The 22788-nt window shown below is 38.4% G+C and overlaps 1 protein-coding gene across 1 annotated transcript in view; it reads left to right on the forward strand.

Moving 5' to 3' along the window:
- The window catches only part of SLC38A6 (solute carrier family 38 member 6), a 39747-nt gene that overhangs the window by 8494 nt on the left and 8465 nt on the right, over positions 1–22788 (forward strand). Inside the window, exons 6-11 of the mRNA XM_054161723.1 lie at positions 10618–10696; positions 15353–15435; positions 15906–15964; positions 20831–20896; positions 21091–21144; positions 22662–22741. Coding sequence (XP_054017698.1) covers positions 10618–10696; positions 15353–15435; positions 15906–15964; positions 20831–20896; positions 21091–21144; positions 22662–22741 — 421 coding nt within the window. The remainder of the gene's footprint in view (positions 1–10617; positions 10697–15352; positions 15436–15905; positions 15965–20830; positions 20897–21090; positions 21145–22661; positions 22742–22788) is intronic.

The raw sequence follows: 22788 nt of genomic DNA on the forward strand, positions 1-22788 counted from the left end.
ACTGTTCCCTATATTTTCATTTGGTAACTGAATTTTATCATGTGTTTTGGGTTTTACTGTTGGAACTTGCTTATGCACTACAATGATTTGGGTAACAACGTTTACCTAGCTGTGAGATTTCAGATGTTCTTTATTAATGGTAGCTTGTTTTTTTTGTTAATTCTATACCTTGTCTTTTGGGTGAGTTGTTTAGTTTGCTGAATTTCAACATATGGGCTGATATTCTGGGAAATGCTGGGCTGTCCAATTACATTATTCTTAGTTTGTCTTCCCTGGTATGTGGCATGAAGTAACACTAGCTGTCTTTATATTAAAAACATTGCCTAAGCATTTAAACTCTTGCTCAGGTATGTTCACATACTTGACAGTTAGTAGGTAGTAGTGCCCTTAGAAGTGAATTGTCTGAAAGTATTTTGGTCATAAAAATTTTGGATACTTTCTTTTAGATGAAAAATTAGGTGAGAGTTCCTTCTTCTGTCCTAACCTCCAAGAAGATACACTTGCTCTTGTACACTGACAGAAGGAAACCACATTCCAGTGCTGTTTTCCTTTCGTTACCTGTCAGGTCCAGACAATTCAGTGATTGCTTATTTGTCACTATGTAGGGACTTAGAACTAGACCTAGTTACTGCATTTATGGTAAAATTGGAATCTTACCTTATATTGAAAGGTCCAGTAATAATACCTGCATAATTGAAATGGCTATAAAAGCCCTGGCATTAATTTCAGGCAGGAATGAACGTATTAATTCCAAGATTAAGGATTATGTATTCAGGTTTTAGAGGATGTTCTGCAGCAATGAACAAATCTTTTCATTTCTGAGTGGCTCTCTAGATAAACAATATTGGAGAAGGAGGGAGAAACAGTATGGGTACTGGAGACTCTGGGATCATGTATAAGACACTGTGGTCAAAGGAAATATGACTCTTCTTTCTTCCTTATAGCAGTTCATAACTTTCTCTGTCATTTTTAATGAAATTCAGCCAAGTAACCCTAGAGCCCCAAACTGTTGCATGCTGGATATTGTCAAACTGCTTGGTCCATCTTGTGTGGTTCCTTCCCTGCCAGCAAGCTGGGCCTGTTTTGCTAACCAGTGACTTTTCTGTTTAACTAGTTAAAAAGTAAGTTTTCTCAAATTGAAACTCTTATTTCAAGTATTTATACTGACCTAATTTTTGGATGGAAGCTTTCAAAACTCTTCTGGTTCCAACAAGCATCTCAATCTGTCATTGAGATGGTTTGTGCATCTGGCATGTTCACTTTGAAAGGTCAGTTAGTTTCAAATGCACTGCAGAGAGAAAGCTGACTTTCCTTCTCCGAATCAATTAGTGTTAGTAGTGCCTAAACATGCCCCAGTCTGCGAGGAAGGGACATCTCTGGAAACATGGGTTGCAAGTTGGGCCTCCTTGGCACCTTTTCCCATACAGAAGATGTATTGTGCTGTCACTGCAAGGAGCTATCACAGCTTCTGTTTAGTATTTAGGTTTCTGTTTGGGAACAGAGCTGCCAGTTGTGTTATTTATCTCCTTTGGCAGAGGCCTGTGATGCTGCAGTCCAAGTCAGCAGAGCAGCACTGTGTCAGGAATCATCGCTGTAGATGACTGTACTGCAGGTTAACAGGCTTTCTTTTTAAGAAAAGAGGTATGAAGAGTTCTTTTCACCTCTCACTGAGCCTTGACTCATACATAGAAAGAAAGGCATTTTTGCCTGCCTTTTTGGTCCTGCAGATTTTAAGTGCGAGTGGTGAAACTTATGGAGCATAGCTTTTCCCGAATGGGAGCTGCACTGGAATTAAGTGTTGAATTTAGGTTTGGCTCTTAGTGCACTTTGGTTGGTGTTCCTCTTCCTCTCTCTTTTTTTTTTTTTTTTTTTTTTTCTTCTCTGTATGTTTGAAGGAACCAGCAGCACTGTGTCTGTTGGGCCAACTTCCAGGCTGTGTCAAGGTCTTTCAATTAAGAGTATGACTAAAAATAAAATTGTTTTCTGTTACCTCTCTCATCAGACCTGGGTACACTGCATCATACAACAGTTAATTCAAAAGTGAGTGGAGAGCGTGAGATGATGAATGACACTTCACTAGTGTTACTGTCACTGTCAGCATCCACTCTGGGCTTTTTAAAAGTTTGATCTGATCCTTTCTAAAACTAATTTAAAGTGCAGAAATAATTTAAATTAATTTGCAGTGGAGTAAACATTTTGGTAATTTCAATGTGTTTATGCTTTCCAATTTGTCCTCTTTGCCTCCTCTTTTTTTTAAAGAAAGCTTAAAGTGCAAATTTCAATTTGACATCCTAATTGCATGCACTTATGGGTATGAGTAGGTAGGGGAGCTGATTTTTATACTATCAAGATACCTAACGGGGGGGGTGGGGTGGGGAGATTGTTGGAAAGCAATGGATGGTCACATTTGGAATTTAAAAGGTTAAAAAAATTAAGTACATTACTTGGAATTTTACCATGTCTTTAACATGAGTGCTCAACTTGCCTGCAGATTTGTGGTATGTCAATCCAAGTAACACAGATCAGATACCAAAATCCATTTAAGTAACAAGGATTAACTAAGGATGCATCAGGAAAATACATTAGGTTTTCAATAACCAAATATAAATGAAATCATCTTAAATACTGTAACTTAAAGGCTGTGGAGAACATGCATGAATTCTTAGCTTAGAGTGATTAAGCGCTGAGAATATTTGTCTAGCTTCCCTTATATTGCCATGTATATGGTTTTACAGTATATAGTGGTTAGTGAAGTGAAACCAAAAGGTTGACTGTGATGGCCAGTGCTATTAATTTTTATAACATTCTGTTTATCAGTATTTGGGCCCAGTCCAGCAGTCCTTTAAATAACTAGTGAGTAGCTACATTAACTGCCGCCTTCTTTAAAGAGCTTGTTGGTGTGTCTGTCTATTGCAACTAGAAACTATCAAGTTGCATGCCACTAGGCTGTTTATTCTATTCATCCACTCCTCTAGACCCTTTCATTGAAAACTTTAAGTGGGGTGATCTTCCAAATGTCCATTTCTTGCCTGCCTTGCCGAAGATGATCTTCAAGGTTTTCAGGTCTTGCCAGGTGCCCTCTAAGATGAGAGAGGACTCTTGAGGAAGTTGTCTGCCTGGAGGTGCAGAAGGAATGGGGAAGGCTGCTACTGCAATTGCTCAGTTCCATAGCTCTGCTGGCTCTTTATGTAATCCTTCCCAGGAGCAACTGGAGTTGGATGGAGTCCTCGCTATTGTTTTAATAGCCTTGTGCTTCTAGGAAATGATGGATGAGGCACACTGGGCCAAAGCTGTGGCTCAGCATTATGCAGCCCTTCCCCCTCTCCTGCCAGAGAAGTTCTATCTGTTTCTGAGATGCTTTCCAAAGAGGGAGAAGGAGGACAGGAATTTCTCCTTCTGGAATTGTCCTTTCTGCAGATTTGACTAAAAAGGACGGTCCACAGCTGTGTGCCCCAGATCGGTAGGAACCTTAAAGCGTCTATAATGAAGTTAGAATATGAATTATTTTAGCAAGGCTGGTGGAAAAATGAAGACCAACACAATAAAGCATTGCGCAAGAGCAGCTCTCCATCTGCTGCCAACACTAACAAATCTTCAGCATCGAGGTCTAGCAGGAAGCATGCGGGAGTTTTATAGCCTGATTCTGGGGGCTGTGGGCTGGTATCAGCTGAAGGTCACTGCTGCTGGGGGGTGGGGCGGGGGCTGGTAGCTGTGATACACAGAGACGTTAATTGAAACTGCTGAGAACATGAGTTTAATTATTTCAGATTTATTAGTAGTGGGATTAAGTGCAGCAGTAGAACCTGCAGCATGGCTGTGTAGTATAGGTGGTCTGTATGAGGAGTTTTTGCAGCAGAGCTTTTACATTATTTGGTTGAAGACATCGGGGAGTTGTGCTGTAGGGGGGTGTGACAGACAGCCCTGTCCTGGTTGGATCCAAGTGATTGCTGCAGTCACTCCTTGGGACTCAGTGTTCCAGACTACCATCTTCATTTTACACAGAATTACTTGGTTTTTAGTATAAATGCATCTTAACTGAATGTAGTTTCTTTCTCTGGTGCTCAGGATTTTGTTTTGAGTGTTCTGCTGTTGATTTGTCCTCAAAGGCACGTTTTTCCTCTTTGTGAGAATAAGTAATGAGGAGGAGAGAAACTGATCCATATCCCTAGAGCACTGTTTCATCCTCAGCTCTGCCTGAATGCTGTAGGCAGTAAATAGAGGTTACAGGATTAGTGCTGGTGGGAGACTCAGTTCTTCCGGTGGATTTTTATGGCCTGCTAATCGTCACTGTGAGGGACAGCTCGCAGTAACCCTCCTGTGGTTCTCATACATGCTAAATGTGTCTTTACATCTGGATAACTTGTATTTTTCAACCGGCCCGAAGTAAATCAAGAGGTGTAATCGCTGGGAAAAGCATGTGTGTGAATCACGGGAGGCGCGGGTCTGGCGAGGCCGGCACCGGCCCGGGCCCCATGGCCAGCGGTAGCCAGTGCCGGGCGGGCGGAGCGGAGCAGCGCAGCGCCGGGCCCGCACCTCCCTCTGCCGGCCGCACCGGGCCGCACAGCCCGGCTTCAGTCCCCTTCCCCCCAGCTCTGTGTGAGGTAAACAATGAATCAGTTGCGAATTTGCTGCGGAGGGAGGTGTATGTGTGCTCTCTGCGACTCAGAAGTGCTGTGTATGGATTGAAAAAGACGTTTTGTCATCTTGGTCAGGCATTTTTGTTTGCAAATTGTTTTGTTTTCTGATGTTTCTTTGGGGTGTTTGGTTTTCTTGTGGTGGATTTTAGTTTGGTCTTGCTTTATTTTATTTTTCCCTTGCCCAGAGTTCATCCATTCTGAAATATAGTTTTAAAAATACTTTTAAAGTTTGCCTTGAATTTAAAGGGAACAAATATTTCTTGAGAATGGAGGAGGAGGGGGTGTGTGTGTGAGGAGTAACCTTTCTGTAATCAGGATACAAAACTCTGCAAACTGAGAAACTGCAGACCACAGAATGATATTTTTGAAGGGACCTCTGAAGGTCATCTAGTCCACCCCCCTGCTAGAGCAGGATCACCTTGAGAAAATCACCCACGATCATGTCCAGGCAGGTTTTGAATGCCTCCAGAGATGGAGACTCTGACCACTTTGGACAGCCTGGTCCACTGCTCTGACGCTCTCAAAGTGAAGACTTTCCCTTGCGTTTACATGCAGCCTCCTGTGTTCCAGTTTGTGTCCAAAATGAATTGTATAAATCATGGAAAAATAAAATGCAGCTTGTTACATGCCAAGAATTGCATCGTTAGTACCTTAAGAAATTACTGAGTTTCCCTTAAGCATGGGAAATCTAATTCTGTTTTCAAACAAACCTGTTTGTTTTCACAGTGCAGTTTGCTTTTAACCTGAAAGCCTAATTATCTTTATGGATTCAAAGTAACGACTTCCAGTGCAGAATGGCCTTAATTAAGGACAAGTTTGTCAGCTAGTTTTACAATTGATAATCCATGCTCTGGAGTTTTGAGGTATTGCAGTGAATCATTGGTGGAAGATTTGGTACTGTAAAGACTAATAAGCCTGCTGTAAATTAAAAGCAACAAAAATCCCAACCTGCAGCTCTGCTTCAGAGTGGAATGTATGATGAGCTATGTAGAAAATGTTTGCATTTGATTAGCATTTAGCACAACTGTATAAATACAATTAAATTCATTGTACAAATACAATAAAACTAATGAATCTTTACCAAAATAAATCTGCTGCTCATGTGTTCCCTTTGGAATGAGAATGGCCTTTTTGTTTTAAGCTAACCGTAGATAAATCCCAGATAAAAGCTAGACCTAGAAGGAAAGGCAAGCAATGGAGTGAAAATTCATCAGGGTAAGTGTCGATAACATGAAGGCCAACAAAGAAATTGTTGTTTCTGTTCTCAGAACTTCTTTATGTAAACAAGCATTACATCTCCTTTCACAAAACTCAGACTACATCTATATTTTAAAACAAACAATTTTCCAACAATGTCTTATTTCCCCTTTTAAGAGCAAATAGTAAAGACATTACAGCAAGTGATTGGGAGACTTCCTAAAATTGAGTATGAGGGGGATTCATTGCAAAAGGAAAACAAAAACCCCATGCTCTTAAGGCCATATGATATGAGGAGTAAAATAGTTGATGTCTTTTAGTGGCATTCATGGATCATTCCTGGATATTTCCACAATTTGAATTACTTACAAGGAGCAAAGTGCAATACTGGAATACTCCTCATCTTGCTATTCAGTTCTGATTCTTTGATGGTAAAAATTAGAGCTAGCTCAAAGTCCTCTCTAATTTAATTTTCTTTCTTGAAGTCATTCCCTGCTTTCCTTTCTAACTGTCACATTGTTTGGATTAGGGCAGATTCAATTTTAAATAACCACCTTGCCAGCAAAGGGAGACACAAACAGTTGCAATGGAAGATCCAGCTGGGTTGGAGTGTGCAGCTAGCAGTAGCGTTTATTCTATTTCTGTCTTTCAGGCTCTAATCTTTTCAGTATTTTGGGAAAAATGAACTCTTCAGAGGCTGAGAGTCACAAGCATTTTCATTTATCTTAATTATCTGTAGGTATTTGTGAGGAATCTCTGTCTTACCTGGTATTCCCCTAGATGAGGATTGAGATTGCTGTATTTGTCCTGACTTCCAAATTAACACCTCTCTGTTTTTAGACAGGAGCTGAAGAGTCAGTGAGGCTGTATTAGTACAGTCTGGTTTTCCCTAGCCCCTGATCATCTTCTCTGACAGGTTTGGTTCCATTCCTGCATTCATAATCTAAGATATCTTTATGGCACTCTAACATGGTCTGCTACAGTGATAGATTAGGTGAAACTTAACCAGAAGAGTTAGATTCAGTCCCTTCAATTAAATGATTTGAAGGGATTTATCACCCACCATTTTCTGAGGAAAGAATACATTACATTTTTGCACACAAGCTTAGTAGATATTGCTGTGGACTTCAGCAATTGATCTTTTATTAGGGTATGATAATAAGGAGTTACACTTCTAGTAACAAAAAAGCCACTCACACTTGATTTTAAGACTGGGCTGCCTAAAAGAGTATTTTGAGGACTATTTAAAAATATATAACCTTTGCTTCCCTTTTTAGCACAATAAGGACATTCTGAATAATACATGAATGGTGTGTATATTTAGAAAGAGTCATATGTCATGATGACACTACAAGTTATAATATGGAAGTGGAAAGCATGTGTCCTATTTTATATTTTAACAAACATCTTTTGTTCTGTCCAAGAGCTAATACCAAGTTCCCAGAAAATGGCTAAGTGTATTTTAAGAACAAATTGCTTGCTGCTTTTCAAGACACTAGTAAGCCTATTAAGTAATAAAGCTGTAATGTATATATATAAAATTCCTGGTTTATGGCATTTCTGTGTCAAGGCCCATCGAGAAGTTCAGACCTGCTTAGTTCTCCTTTAAGTAGTTCTTGATGCATACTGAATTTTCCTTGCATAATGAAAGTTACTAAAAAATAACATAATATATGCAAACTCAGGACCTGAAAATTTTGAAGCAACTATATGAAGGTTGCTCTCATAGTTCAGCACTTTGTATACACTGTGTACACTGTTCGGTAGGAAACCGGTCTCATTTGGTGCTGAAGATAGATGACTTACGTAACAAAGAGAAGGTGTCATGAAGGAAACACATTTTATTTTTTTTTTTTTTTAGTTTAGAGGATGAGGCTAGGTTGCAAGAGCATGAAGTTCTGCTCTCATACTGTGCAGAGGAGGTAAAGTCTGAAGGGCATCTTGCTTCTGACATTTGCTAATAGTCTCTTTAGCTACTTCTAAAGACAAATATGTTTATTGCAGTTTTTGTATGTGATAAAAGGTGCCTTAAAAATTAGATATGAAAACATTAAAGTTATTGTCAAAATGACAGCAGAAGTCAGCATTTCAAAGGGGAATAAATCAAAGCACAAAGTATGCTTTTTGTTGTGTTCACTTTTGTCACAGTTTAGTCCCGTGACTCTGTAATCTCTTCCTTCCGTTACACATTAAGACCGCCGAGATAAATGCTGACGTTGGAGTTTTACAATATAACTTGACGTGGCTTTGGTTGTGGTGGACGCCAGGGAAGTTAAGTAAAATCCCTTATTTAGAGCAAAGGATGCATGATTTTTTTTTTCTGTCTTGGTATTGCTACTTCAGATAGTTGGTTTTGTTTTCAAGTTGTTACGTACTTTTTGAAGATGCTTCACTGTTTTGGTTTCAACTTTAAACAAACCAACAATGTTCTTCGCTCACTTTGTAGCATGTTTCAGAGAGCTGAACAGTGGTTAGTGCCTCTTATTTCATTCATACTGGGTGAAGCTACAAGGAGCTGTTGCTTGTGAGGAGAATTGCAACAAGTGAAGAAAAAGCAGGATTTGACTTTTTAAACTGTACCTGGCATCAGCATCCACAGGTGTCTGTACAAGATTCATGTCTTTGCTAAGCATCAGGTTATAAGTAAAATTGTTATTTATTTTTGTAATTTTCTAGAACAAACAGAATAGAAACTGAGGGGGAAAAAAGTCCTACTAAGTGAGATTGTTTCCCATATGCCCAGAGAGGGGAATAAAGATGCACACAAATGTTTAGCATGTGCAAGTTTCTTGGTGCATGATTGGCTTCCTACTTGGGAGTGGAATTCAGTGAAATAGGACTCCTCTTTTAAAAACAAAGTGTAAGCGCACAACAAAGGGTAAGTGATCAAATGATTAGCCAGAGGCTAATAGGAATGCAAGGGAAGAGTGACAGATTGCGTATTAGGGGGAAATCTGATCTGGAAATTAATGTGAAGCTTTCTGCAGCTGAGGCTGCAAGTGGACTAGTTTAGAAATCTTTCTGAAGGACATAAATACAGGAGAATTCTGACCTGCTTGTGTAATCTAAGAAAGAAGGCTGATGCTTAAATAAAGGTGAATTGCAATATTTTGAGGATTTCTCCCTCTACCTTTCCCCTCACTTAATTTTTTTTTTTTTTTAAATCTGTCTTTGCTTAGGGTGAAATATGTCTCTGTTTGCAGCTTAGTGTGAAAACTTGTGTAAATTTATTTACAAATTCTGGTTATTTAGAAATATGCATACTTCAAACTTCTCTGTGGTTGAATCTATGTTCTGTTGCATGCAAACAGGAGAGTAAAATCAGGACAGCAGATAAATACCTCACCAGACACAATCAACAACTACATGTCAACAGGGAAGTACACTTGAATATTGGAGGAAGCAGTGCTTTTAATTATGAAGGAATAAATATTTCCTGATTTAGTGACCTGCCAAATAGTTTTAATTTAACCTTGTGGTAGGTAGATGTCACTTGGTATTAATAGAATTGGCTTTCTTTATAAAGACCACATTACCTTTCTTCAGAATTTAACATTTAACTGCTGTAGTACAGCAGTATCTGAGTCCATGCCTTTTTTTCATATTTAAGGTTCAAAATACTGCTTTAGAAAAACCCTGACAAACCTGCTTACAAATCAGTTTACAGAAGTTTTTCTACCTCTTAAAAATGTGTGCTTTCATTTTAAAGCAATGACAAATACAAATTCTAAAGAATTACTAAATGCAGAACAGTAACATTGGAGTACAACAGGTGAAGTTTTCTCAGCCTTTCGTCAGCACACTTACTAGAATTACTTGCTGCTGAAGGATGGAAGTTACTTTCACATGGGTTTTGATATTCATTGAAGACATTTGTAAACCTTGATTTTTCTCAGTAATTGTGCTGGGTTTTGATTTCTGTAAAAGAAAAATGTGGCATGGACAGTATGTGAGGGTATCAGGGTAATGTAAGTTGTAATTTAAACCCCCTCTCATTTATACCTTGATTATTTTCTGTAGTAAAGGAGAAAAGTGATGCCGTGAAGTAGCTTTTGGATTTGTGTATGCAGTATTGTCTTCTGAATTAATGAATTATAAACAGTCTCAAGTTATCATTCCTATAAGAGTAACTTAATTTCTCCTCTGATTCGCAGTACCTGTGTAGTTTTGCACTTGTTTGGGGTCTTCTTGGTGATGGGTTTAGAAGTGGAGATCTGTCACTGATAATCCTCTTACCTCCAAGGGCCAAACTGTGCAGTATATAAACAAAATCTTTAAAGCCCTATTTACATTTCTGTCATGTGTTTCAGTATCACAGCAACTGAACAACAATAAAAACTGGGTCTTAAAAGGGAGCTATTGTATTGGTAAAAGCAAATCTTAGCATTTGTTCACATTATTAATAATGCCTTACAAAGAATAAAGAGTAAGAAGTACTACAGCTGTGTAGCCTGTCTCTAGCCTGTAGGTCTGTATTCCCAGGTAAAAGGTCAGGCCTGTGTTTTATATTGTTTTGCCTTTAGTACTTGGATTATGTTTTCCTTGTGTTTCAAGAGTCACATCGTAACAGTCTCTTTGGAGGCATTAGCTAGCATCAGTACAGTACTGAGGGATTTGCAGCTCTTTTTCAAGGAAGTATATAAGAAAAAAATTATTCTGGTGCCGTGATGTCTAATACTTAGCTGAGATGTTCCCATCCTAACACCTCTGTTAAGTTGTGCTTATTATTAGACCCAGAGATATTGGTATTCCTCCACTAAATCAGTTCTGCTTCTGTTTGCAGCTATGTCATCTTACCTTTTAATTGTTAAATCTGAACTTCCTGGTGCTGTTGCGGCGTTCCTAAGTGGAGATGAGAGCGGGTAAGGAAAAACGCTTCATACATTCTGTACTTGTCTTGAAGAAGGTATTCAGGACTGATGAAGGAGATGGGTACTAATGCTCCATACTGATTCCATATGCTGAGAAATTAGTTGTTTACAAGAATTACTGGAATATGAAATGTATTTGGCATGCTCAAGCCTTCTGCAGCACACAGAGAGTGGGATTCTTCTGTCATAGCAATTTCTCATCAGACAATCTTAAAGTCAGTGGCAGAACTCCCATCTACAGAAATCTCCCTTCTTTAAAATTTTAAAAAGGACAGGAGGGAGAGGATGAGTAACACTCAAACTGGTGTCATGTTACCATTTCACTTATTTTAAAACCACACTACAAAATGTGGCAGACATGAAAATTTAAATATTTTGTTGTCTTGCTCCAGTAATTGGACTTGTCTTGGGAAAAATGCCAGGTTTCCAGACTTGGTTTATAATTCCTTAACTTGTCTTCCAGAAAGAAATGATTCTTTGCAACTGAGTTATAAAGCTGTATGTAAGGAGTGTGTCTTTCAAATGTCTATCAGAACTGTGTCAAGATATCTGTGCCTGTGCTAAGACAAACATTGCAGCTTCAGCACTGAAATACCTTGCTCAAGTTGTTCCAGTGCTGCTGTCATTCACAGCAGTGTATCTTAGATTGTGTTACAGCTCCTTTTCCAAACTGCTTTCAGGCATTTCGAGCTCAGAATTTTAGATTGAAACGTGATGAAATTATCTGAAGGCCATGTGATACTTGTATTTCCTGAATATTGTGAGGTTTAAGCTTGGTATGAGTTCTTTAAGTGCTTTAGTTAATTTTATATTTTACCATTTATAGCTTTTAAATTTTATAATGAATGATATGAAAAATGATGTGTGGTGATCATCTTGCTTTCTGTCTTTCTCCTCTCCTGGTCCTTGCAATAATACGTTTTTAGTAAGGGGTGCTTTTTAAAGACATACTATTATATGTATATATCTCATTTTTAGTCTGCTAATGTATCTGTTTCAGCTGTGGTATTTGGGTGCTATCACCTTCTCCAAGATCATACTTCTCTTTGTACACAGTGACATTCAGGGTGCTACTGTACCTGCTTTCTGGTCTGTCTCCCCCCAAATTTAGCATATAGCATCACTTACTACTGCTTTTAATTTTATGTCAGTTCTGTTTATGCAGTGAATTTTTCCAAAAAAGAGACCTTTAAACAGCTTGTCAAAACTCATAGCAGGGAGAATGTGGAGGTCCCACAGGCACACTTGCTGCTCAAAGGATTGTTCTGAAAAAGGCAGTATAAACTATTTGATAACATTGCCACCAGCTTTGTTCATCGAGGTCCTGGCATAGATTTTCAGGCCACTCCTGGTCACACAGATAGGTTGCTGTGGTTGAACGACCGCAAATCGTTTGAGCTGTTGTAATTCTCAGTGCTCTGTCAGCATTGCTGCCTCCCATACTTCTTCCTTTGCTGAAATTACAGTTTGAGATGGGAGCGAAGTTCAGGTCTGTATTTAGAAAGAGCTGGAATTGTCCATAGGAATACTAACAACAGCTCAAGTGATGAGCTGGTTGTCATGCCGGGTCTCATCCTGTTTCTGCCTCTGTTGTTGGAAGTGCTTCTATTGAGAAATGTTTATATGACACAGTTTAACTTCTCTATTCTTTCCCCAAGCAAATGTTTCAAATCAGGTGGTCAAGCAGTATTCCAGGTACATGCATACAGCTGACCTCTGTATACCCACATCTCTGGTTCATACTTCTTACCATATGAGTTGCCATGGTAAATCAGTCTTTTGTTTTGGTGCCTTTCTTTGTAGATGCCAAGAGTGGGGGTTTTGTTGTTTTGGGGTTTTTTTTACTAACAGCTTTTAAATTGTAGGAAATAGTTCAACAGAAATAGGTTATGAAATATCAAGCCTAAGTAGCAGCTTGTTTATGCAAAAGGCATAAATATTGACTAGTTTGATTTAACTCTTTAACTGGACCACTTGTTTCCAGATGTGGCTGCACAAATGTTCTGGTTTTGTTAAGTCATTAGAGCTTCTGATAGGCTTTCATTTGGCTGCAGAGTTTATGCTTACTTTATCAAAAGTGTTGGTTAAGCTATCTGTGAAAATACATGTAGAAACCCTTCCAAGCCATACAGTTGGGAAAGACATGTAAATGTTTTGCACACTGAATATTTGTATAAATAAAACTTAGCAGGTGTGTTTGAAAGGAACAGAGCCAGTGTATGATACATCTTGATGTTTTCCTTAGAACCCAAAACCATACAATATGGTAACACTTCTTAATTACAAGTTGAGATGTTTCTCTCTGTCTGCATAACAAGAATTCCACATAGTTTTAATGACATGAACATGGTTTCAAATGAGGATAGCATTAAAAAGTTGTGATTTGTGAGCCCTCTGTTAACATTTAATGCCCCTGTCAGGAAGATGTGATTGATGCAATTAAGTTGTCTTTCTTGTGTGTTATATAATTGATACGGACTGAAAGTAAGATCCTAATTTAGAACATATGAATCTCTTGTCCTGTTGTATTCAGGAATGAAATTAAAGCAATTTATAAATGTCTGCTTTTAGTTAAAATACGGTGGAAGGAGGAGGAACATCTGTGTGCCACAGCATTTTCAGTAGAGCCAGGGGTTTATATTCCGTATTTAATATTTGGAAGGCTTTTATCATATGTGATTAAATTTGCAGATCAAACTGATTTTAAAGGCAATATCAAAACATTTATTTTGCCTTTTGAAAACAGATACAGTTTTACAACAGTATTTTGAGGAAAAAAAGGACACTTTTTTTGATAACTAGTGAATGGTCCACGAATCTGTTTTCTGAGACCTTTTTAAATAAAATAATTGATACTTCAAAATTAAGCAGTTTACAAAATTATTTCGTCTGCTTCCTTTCACCTCATTGCTGTTTTCTTCCCTCTTTTGCCCCTCTTCACAAATGCTTTCACATTTACCATAAAGTAATCACAGCCATTTTCATTCTGTCCTGCTGAGCACATAAGCTACAATAGCAACTGTGCATTTGCCACATGCTTACAATTGGGAGACTTAAAACAGTGGTCCCACATGTACTCAGTGCAGCATTTAGTATTCTTCTGCTTGCTGCCATGATACTCTTCCTTATGTGAACATCCACCATACTAGAAGGAAAGAAAAAATTGAGAAACATCTGAGCGCTGACTGATAGCAGCATGAAGAGTACTACAGCAGGGAAGCTGAACTTTGCAAAGTTGCCTTTTCAAGGTAGCAGTAGGAGACTTAGGCTAGAAATACTCACTCTTTTAAAAGAATTATGTATTTTGAGTAATTTGTAGTAAGGGCATTGTCACTTAAGGGTTTCTTTGATTCTGCTGTGGCAAAGGTGTCCTCAGCCTTGAAATTCTTCTATTTGGTTATGTTCCATATTTTTTTTCAAATGAGTGCCACAAGTGTTTATCTGTGGTGTGTGACAGTAGTTAATATACACATATAGAAATTTTTCTTTGACAAGGGTGTTATGGTACTTTCCATATGATAATTTGAGGTGCTGCCTGTTTATTAGGTGCTAACCATATCCTGGAATAAATAAACTTGAAGGTCAAAGGTCAAGGTGTTTATAGGTAGTAAAGTCAGAGGCTGATGTGCAAGATGTTTATCAGTACAGGATATGGCTATTACCAAGTTAGGAGGCAACCACCCTCAAGATGTTTCTGTTCCTTAACAACTTACCCATCTGTACTTTCCTCAATTTGCAGATGAGATTTTGGTACTTTGGATAGGTGTTTAAATGCATTAAGACTTTGTATGCCTTTGCAGTGCTTTACTTTTTATGTTTTTTTAACTATGTGCTGGTATAGTTCTATGTTTAAAAGGTAAAGCGGATTTCATTGTCAGAATTTCCATCCCCCCTTCTGTCCCACAATTCTTGTGTGGATATATGCAAAGTGCAAGTAATCACTTTGCACAAAGTTAAAGATAAGAAAGTCTTTATTGCTGTTCCTTCTTTTACCATCTCTGGACAGCAGACATCACTTCAAATTAACTGAAAGTTGATTCCCTTGTTTTCTTCTATTGTTTGAGCACTGTGATGATAGGTGTAATAAAGCTTGGGCAGAAGAGAAAGTTGAATTTCCAAACAAATTTCTATGTCACACCTCGTGGAAACTGTAAGGAACTAAGGTCATGTAGGAGTAATGAACTGGAAGGGAAGTTCAGCAGTGAGTGGGGAGTTAATGTTGCTGTTTTTTCCGGCGCAAATATGTAACTCCGTATAACCCACCTCAAGATATCTGTGGCATACTAATCAAGTACTTCTATTGGAAAGCTCTAGGGTATGAAATACTCTTGCTCTCCCATAGTTAAATAAAGGCAGGGATTTGCATATTGTGCTACTGAGAAATAACTTTATACACATCAGACCGCTGATCCATGCAGATGCATGTCTCTGGAGTGTTGCCGTGATGGTGCTCTGTTTCCTTGTCATCTGGGAGCTCTATCACCATATATAAACCAGGAATACAAAATCATGTAAATAGCATGAGAGGCTGGAAATTACTTACTTTTCCTGTCCCAGTGCTTAATTTGTCTAAGATCAGTTTTACAGTATAACATACTTTTTAGTACTCTTGAGTTTGGTATGATTCATAAATAAACTTTCCAACAGGTCTTGGTACCTTGATGGGAGACTGCTGCTACTGATTGCTTCAGTCTGCATTGTTTTTCCTCTTGCCCTTCTTCCTAAAATTGGTAAGTAATTAAAGGAGAGAAGTGAATATTATTTTATGTTGGCAGCAATTACAATTGAAGACTTAAAAACATTAATGGGTTATTTATATATTTTAACTGACAGGGAGTTGGTGATGGTGGGGATTACTTAAGATGTTGTAATGTGTTCTGCCTTCCAGCCCTGCCTAGTTAACCTATTACTTGGGTTGCAGTAGTATTTTGTCTGCAATACTAAAATAAAATCTTTACAGCAGAACATTAAAGAGCTGCATTTACTTACAGCATGCCATTAGTGGTAAGCCAGTTCTAATTCTGCCCTACAAAACTACATAAATGATCTGTGACAGGCAGTTGGAATGTTGTTATTCTGAGTCCTAAGCCCCAGATACCAAGCACTGTAATAGAAAACATGCCTAAAATGTAAAGCTTTAGCTGTACATTAGGATCACTTTCCTTATAAATTCCCTTTTATTTTTACTGTTATTTTACAGGCTTTCTTGGCTACACAAGTAGTTTATCATTTTTCTTTATGGTGTACTTTGCTCTTGTGGTAAGTTAAAAATATGTGCACAGCTTATCTATTTATTTTTTTCTTATTGTTTGAACATTTTCATAAGCCTGTTTTGAAATGAATTGTCTTCTCCTTCCCCCTTAACTTTTTATGTGAAATTTAGAGTTTTCCTTAAGTTGAGTGTGCGCTTGCCTGGACAGATTGCTTTTGTTTTGCTGAGGCATGGAAAAGCATACAAACTTTCCAGCATGTGAAAAGATTTAAAATAATTATGTTTTGGACTGGTAAATGTAACAATATTTTTGTTTTGCTGATGGTGCAGTGAAGGGAGCTGGCATGTGTACTTTTGTTTCCCTACTAGTAGTGGAATGGAATTCTGTTTTCTTAGCTTCTAACTATTACTTACTGCAAGTAGTGCAGAGGAAAATTTAATATACTCCAAATAAATTAAATTTACATGCATAATGGAGTGACAGAGTTCAAAAAAAGGCAAAGAAAACGAGTACTTCATTAAGGCAGTTTACAAGATTCATTAATACGTCAATGACCTTATTCTTCTTTCCTGCTGAAAGGAAAAGTTCTTTTCTTTGGGCCATATGGGGTTTTTTGACCCTGATGTTCACCCTCTCAAGGCCCCAGTGAGGTAGACGTTTCCAAATATCCAAAGTGGGACCTGCTAGGCAGATCTGAGAAGGAAAATGTGCCTTTAAGTTGCACTATTTCTTTTTATAGGGAAAAAGTGTGTTAATGCACATGTGTAATATGTAGTACAACCAAGCAACTCACACTCTGTCATCTAGGTATAGAAAAAAAGAATCTTGTTTGGGAGCCTGGAAAAATGTTCCCCCCCTCCTCTTGTCATCCTGGCTTGCATTGACTTGCATTTAATACCTGTTTTACAAAGGGATAAACAGAGTTGAAGGCAAGTTGAACAAACATGCCATCCAGGAGACCAAGGCAATCCATTAGGAACTAAACCATGTGATAAAACCAAACTTCAAAGCTGTCAAAACATCTCCCTAGGGTATCTCTGGGGAACTGCAGTGTTTGTAGGGCCTTGGGAAGTATTCTTCGCAAGCTGAACATTGAGGAGCAGCCACAGCCTCTCCAGAGCTAATGGCAATTAATTTGTAATATTTATAAATTACCTTAACTTTTGACCTTTCCTAAATTTTAAGAAAAGGAAAAAGCACTAACTATAATGCTGAAATTGGCCTTTGGCTGAAGGTAGTTGTGAGTGGGAATGTCTGCATCTCTGAAGAAAGCTGTTGTAATGTATGGATGCATTTGAAAGCAATTTTTGGCTCCAAAAAGGCAAGTGTGAAAGCAAGACTTGAGTGCAGACATGTCAAGTTGGGAAGATTTAAGCTAGTGTTTAGTTTTGATTCTCTTTATCAGCAAGCTAGGTAGGAAGTACTAGTGAAGGAGTATGCAGACTACTGGATTTCTTGCAAAATAGTTAATGTTTTATGCTAAGTCTTTGTTGTTACGTGACAAAGTAACCACATTAAATCTAATTGAGGTTAAAAATGTTAAAAGCTGTTAGGGGTATTTAAAGAGAACTAATACTCTTCGTAGAATATTCCCTCTGACTTCTTAAAGCTCTGGAACTCAAAGGCATTAACTGTGGTTTAGTTTTCATATCTAATTGCTTTGAAGTGGGTGAGATGTGCTGTTGAAATGGTGTTTTAGTTTGCACAATGTTAATTTCTCTATGGCAAATAGGTTTTAATTTGTTCCAGAAGAAAAACTGTGTTAGGCATATGGAAGTAATACAATTATATTTTGAATATACAATAATTCTGTGCATTTTCAAGTGCATACCATCTGTTTAGCGTTTTGCTAGCAAGCCACAGTTCCAAAACAGCCTGCAGAAAAGATAAGTGCAGTAGGCAGCATATGGCTTGGTCAGTATGATCTAGTGAGTGCACTGAGCCAAAGGTTTAGAGACACTCATTGTGCTCTGTTGTGGGGCTTGGGCAGGTCCTCTGTGCTTTCAGTCTCTTTGTCTTTAAAGTTAATATACTGTTTGTAGTTCTCACTTGGAAAAATGTGGAAAAGCTGAGATGAGGTGATCTGGAAGAGAAATAAATACATGTTCAAAGCTAGATTCTGTCAAGTCCTGAGCATTTTTGTTTCTGATAGTTGATTTTTTTTTCCCTTGACTTGAAACCTAAGTGGAAAGAAATTCTATTGCTTGTAACTTATTTATTTTTTAATTGCTTCTCCTCTTGCTGTATGGAATATTGGTGAAGAGTGAAGGCTGTGGTTGTTTTTGTTTTTTAGGTTCTTCCCCCCTCCCCCCGTTTATGGGAACAGCCCCATTGGTAGCTTGTGTTAATGGTTCTTGGTGGTATTTTTCTAAATCTCTTGTTTATGTTCCCAGAACAAAATGTGATGCAGACTGGGACCCTGCCATATGTAACGAATGATGTTACGCACAGAGAGCTCCTCTTTGCTGAGTGCTGTCAGTGCTGCTGGAATAAAGGGATTCCTGTTTTTCCTCCGCAGGATATAAACAAGCATATTAGAATGTCTTGAGCCTCTAACTTAATTTTTTAGCTATGTATTTTGTGTGGGTTTAAAATACTCTATTTTCACTAAACTAATTCTTTAGGGTTTAGGAGGTTTTTTCCTCTTAAAGCCAAATGTTTGTTGTACTCAGAAGACAGCATTTATATGAAATAGGCTTAAAGTTCCTAAAGAAAGTAGTGCTGCTTGCATTACTGCTCAACTAACTGGGCTGGGCTGCCAGCTTAAAACTGTCTTCCTGTTGGTGGGGACCTCAATGTACAACTGGAAACCCAAACAGATTAGAGTAAGCAAGCAAGTGGGCACATACAATTACAGGTTTTACAAACTTCTAGTGCTTTTTATTTTGTCTCCTTTTGTTTTCATTTCAATCTGTTCTTGATCTGTATTAATTTTATTTTACAAAAATGCTCTTCAGCAGTTTAGGTTTGGCTTGGCTTAGCTTTTTCTCTCCCTGCAATGTTTATATATATCTTTGCTATTTAGCTTGCAGGAAACCCTGCCCCAACACTGCCAGGTACACTTACTTTCTCCAAAGCCTGCCCTTCAGCTTCATTGCTCAGGAAGCCTATTCCAACCATAGCCAGAGTTCCTATAAAGTGTCCTACTCTGGAGCCTTCAAAGCCTCTCTTTTATTTCCCATATCTGGGTGCCTTTAAATGCACAGAGATCGCCTTGAAAAAAATTTTACCTTCTTGCTCAGACTTGTAAATGCCTTCAGCTGTCCAACAGCCTTGGGCTTCCTGGGGAGATAGCGCAGCCATGCATCACAGTTGTGGTAGTGCAGCAGCAGCAGTCTGCATCTGTCTCAGCTCATAGCTTCTCCCTCCTTAGTGCGCAAGCAGGAGATGAAGCAGGGGTGGTTCTTCTGACAGCCATGCATATGTATGGATCCAAGTTATGTTAGTGTCTTGCTCATTTCTCTTTCTCCTTTGCTTGCTCTTCTGTTGAACATCTTGAAGTACTGCCAGCATGTTCTTGTCCTTTTTTACGCCCTTCCTCAGATGAGGATGCAGTTCACATTGCATAGAGAGAGGCAGTTTAGCCAATCCAGAGGTAGGTAAGAACAGATCTGGTATTTTTATTTACATATGTATATAAACCTGTGTCAGTTAAGTGTCAGAAACATGGTTGGAAGACTTTCCATTGATAACTCATTTTCACAAAGCTAGTTCCAAACCTTGAGTTGTTCCTACTATGCAATGCAAGATGTGTTATTGTCACAATGGACTTGGTTTCCTTTCCCCACATTTTGTCTGGAGGTAGCATTGTTTGTTTCTCCTGGCCTGGTGACAAGAGGGAGCATCTAATCCTTATCCTCTGGGAAACACCGCTTGACTTCAAGCAAAAAGTAGTTCTCTGAGCCAGGAGAAGTGCTCTCTTTCGTGTTATTCTTCTTGTGAATCTGAATCTGTAATTAAGTTTTTAATTATTTGCTCTAGGCTTCAAAAGAATTATAACCTCTGAAGCCAGGCAACTACAATAGGAAATTAATTAGGGTGAGGAGAGCAATGCCACTATCATTTTAAACTAGGCTTCTGCAAAAGGAGGTAACATTTCTTATTTTAATTTCCCTTTGATTTTTCAGTCCTGTTACTTGGCAGTCCCTAAACCAGCAGGGTGTAGCTAAAGCTCCAATGACATTCTGGGACAATAATTGCATTTATTGTTTTTCCTTTGCTTTCTAGTCCAAACCATATGTTTCTGCCTTTTAAGATTAGCCCTAGGCTCTGCTCTATCTCTGTTAAGGGCTTGTCTGCTTAGGCAAGGAGCCTGGGATAGCTAACACAGCAGCTCTTCTGTATGGGAGGCACTTAGTGTGGAGCACAGAGCATGGCTGCAGAGCGCTGTTTGTGTTTCAGTTCATGTCAGAGCTCATTTCAGTGCTCCACTCCAGACGGGCTAGCCATGAGGCTGCCAGCTGTGTGTGGTAAGCAGCTGTATGGAATGGCACTGACAAGTTTTTCTGTCAAAGTCTTACTTCTTGTGGCCTATCTACCAGTCAAGTCTGTTAAATTATGATGGGTGCGGCTCCCTGCTTTGTATACCAGCAGTCTGTTGGCTACATACATCTAAATTTAAATTGGGTTTTTTAGGACATCATTCATAAAATCACAGAATTGTTTTGGTTGGAGAAGGCCTCTAAGATCATCGAGTCTAGCCATTGGCCTAACACCACCATGGCCATTAAGCTGCATCCTGAAGTGCAGTGTCCATGGGTTTCTTTAACACCTCCAGGGATGATGATTCCACTACCTCCCTAGGCAACCTATTTCAATGTCTGACTGTTGTTTCTGTAAATAAATTCTTCCTAATATCCCACCTAAACCTCCTCTGGCAAATCTTCATACGCTAAATATGTTGTCTTTGCAGATCATGGTAAAAAAATGGTCAATCCCTTGTCCTCTACCTCTAAGTAGTGCCGTAGAGACTTTACAGGTAAAGTGCTTGCTGTTTTGAACTTCTTCTAATTTTATAAGGAACTGTAATGCTGTTTTTACAATAACACTTTCAGAATTACTTGTAGTATAAATTCCTTCTTTTCTTAATCATCACAGAAAATAAAAAGTTTCATGTCTGTGGTTTGGATTTATTCTTTCATTATGCCATATTTTTGCATATATATCTTACAGGTTTCAAATTCTACTGGGGATTGTAAAGCAAAGCTCTTTCATCTTTCAAAAGAGGTAATCTCTACTAACAATTCACAAGCATAAAAGAGGGTGGTGATTTTTAAAGAATTGGGGTTTACACTTGATCCAGGGTAAACTATTCTTCTGTAAAACTGGTTATATATAGGCTGCTGAAATATTTCCTTTACCTGCTGCCAAGTGTTATCCAGTCACACTCTTTCTTAAATGAAGGCTGCCTGTCCAAGTTTTCATAAATGCTAACATTTTGCAAATAGAACTGAAATATAAATTCTAAGAGATGCAGCAGTAGTCAGCTTTACAGTGCAGTCAGATCAAGCCAACTTAATATGCCCTGATCTGGAAGTCAGTGCTGCTTGGCTGTACACACACTTTTAGTTCCTGGCGAGGGAGAGCAGGCTTCCTGAAACTGTCTGGACCTCACCTTAGTTTTTTTCCTTACCTGAAGCTAGTTTTTTTTTCTTCTGGAATTTGCTAATTAATGTGGCATTTAAATTACATCACCACTTTCAAGACTTGCAGGATAGGAAGCCTCTGTGAGGTAAAGAGGAAGGGAAAAACAAAAAAACAATAAATCTGGGATAGGCCTGCAGCAGTAGAATTTAGGAGAGACACAGTTGGTTGCATTTTTCTGGAAAAGAAAACAAACAACAAAATCCACTCCCCTATTCCCAAGGAAAAGCGGTGGGGGAGGAGGTAGAAACTTGGGTAAGGCAAACATGTGACAAATGTTATCTGTAGATCAAAGAAATTTTGCTTTGACCACAAACATCCACCATGAGATTATGGCCTTTTGTCTGTCCTTTTGTGCTCTGAAGAATCTTGGGACTCATCTGTACTACTTTTTTAGTTTAACTTTATTATTAGAAAGTGGCATATTTTTACCAGTGTGGGCCTGACTGTGTCAGCACAAAAGTGTTTGTTACAGTTTAGCTTACTCCACTTGGCAGTTGAAGTGAGCTGTGCTAGGTGATTCATCTCTTCTATTACAAGTTTTTGGAATAATATCCCACTAATTTTGTGGTTGCAACTTTAATTATATAACTATATCGAAACTTTAGATGCCCAAACATGCTGTATTTTCTGGATGCTGTGTCCAGATTTTTGTGAAGGAGTAATAAGAAAAACAGTGAAGTCAGGACAAAGGAATTAGTAATTCAACAGGTAGCTATGGATATTAGAATTTAGAAACCTTCTTAGATAACTTCTTGAACTATATGCTGACCTTGGGGAAAATTGTAGTCTTTCTACCTATTTAGTCTTAATATGGCTAAAAAAGAATCTTTGAGTTATTGACCTCTAGACAGAGTGACTTCTCCTGATCACAAAATAGTAAGCTGTAACTACCACTTGAAGAGCTACTGGTTGAAAAGGTCCATTTTTTTGTGTGGAATGATTTAGAGATGCCATTCTGTGTTGAAAGATTGATCTCAAAGCATTAATGTGTAAGGATTTCCACTGTCTCCCAAAGCTTGATCTGAATTCATCCAGTTGTTTTTTTCACCTATCTCTGATAACAAAACAACCTACAAGATGTTTTTCTTCTATTTTAGAGTGCTTATGCAATACCAACTATGGCCTTCTCTTTTCTTTGCCACACCTCGGTCTTACCCATCTTTTGTGAGCTCCAAAGGTAATGTATGAAAGCAAGTGCAATATTTAAATGCAGTCACAGTATTT

The sequence above is a fragment of the Dryobates pubescens genome, chromosome 5, assembly GCF_014839835.1.
Source record: "Dryobates pubescens isolate bDryPub1 chromosome 5, bDryPub1.pri, whole genome shotgun sequence".
In the NCBI taxonomy this organism is placed as follows: Eukaryota; Metazoa; Chordata; class Aves; order Piciformes; family Picidae; genus Dryobates; species Dryobates pubescens.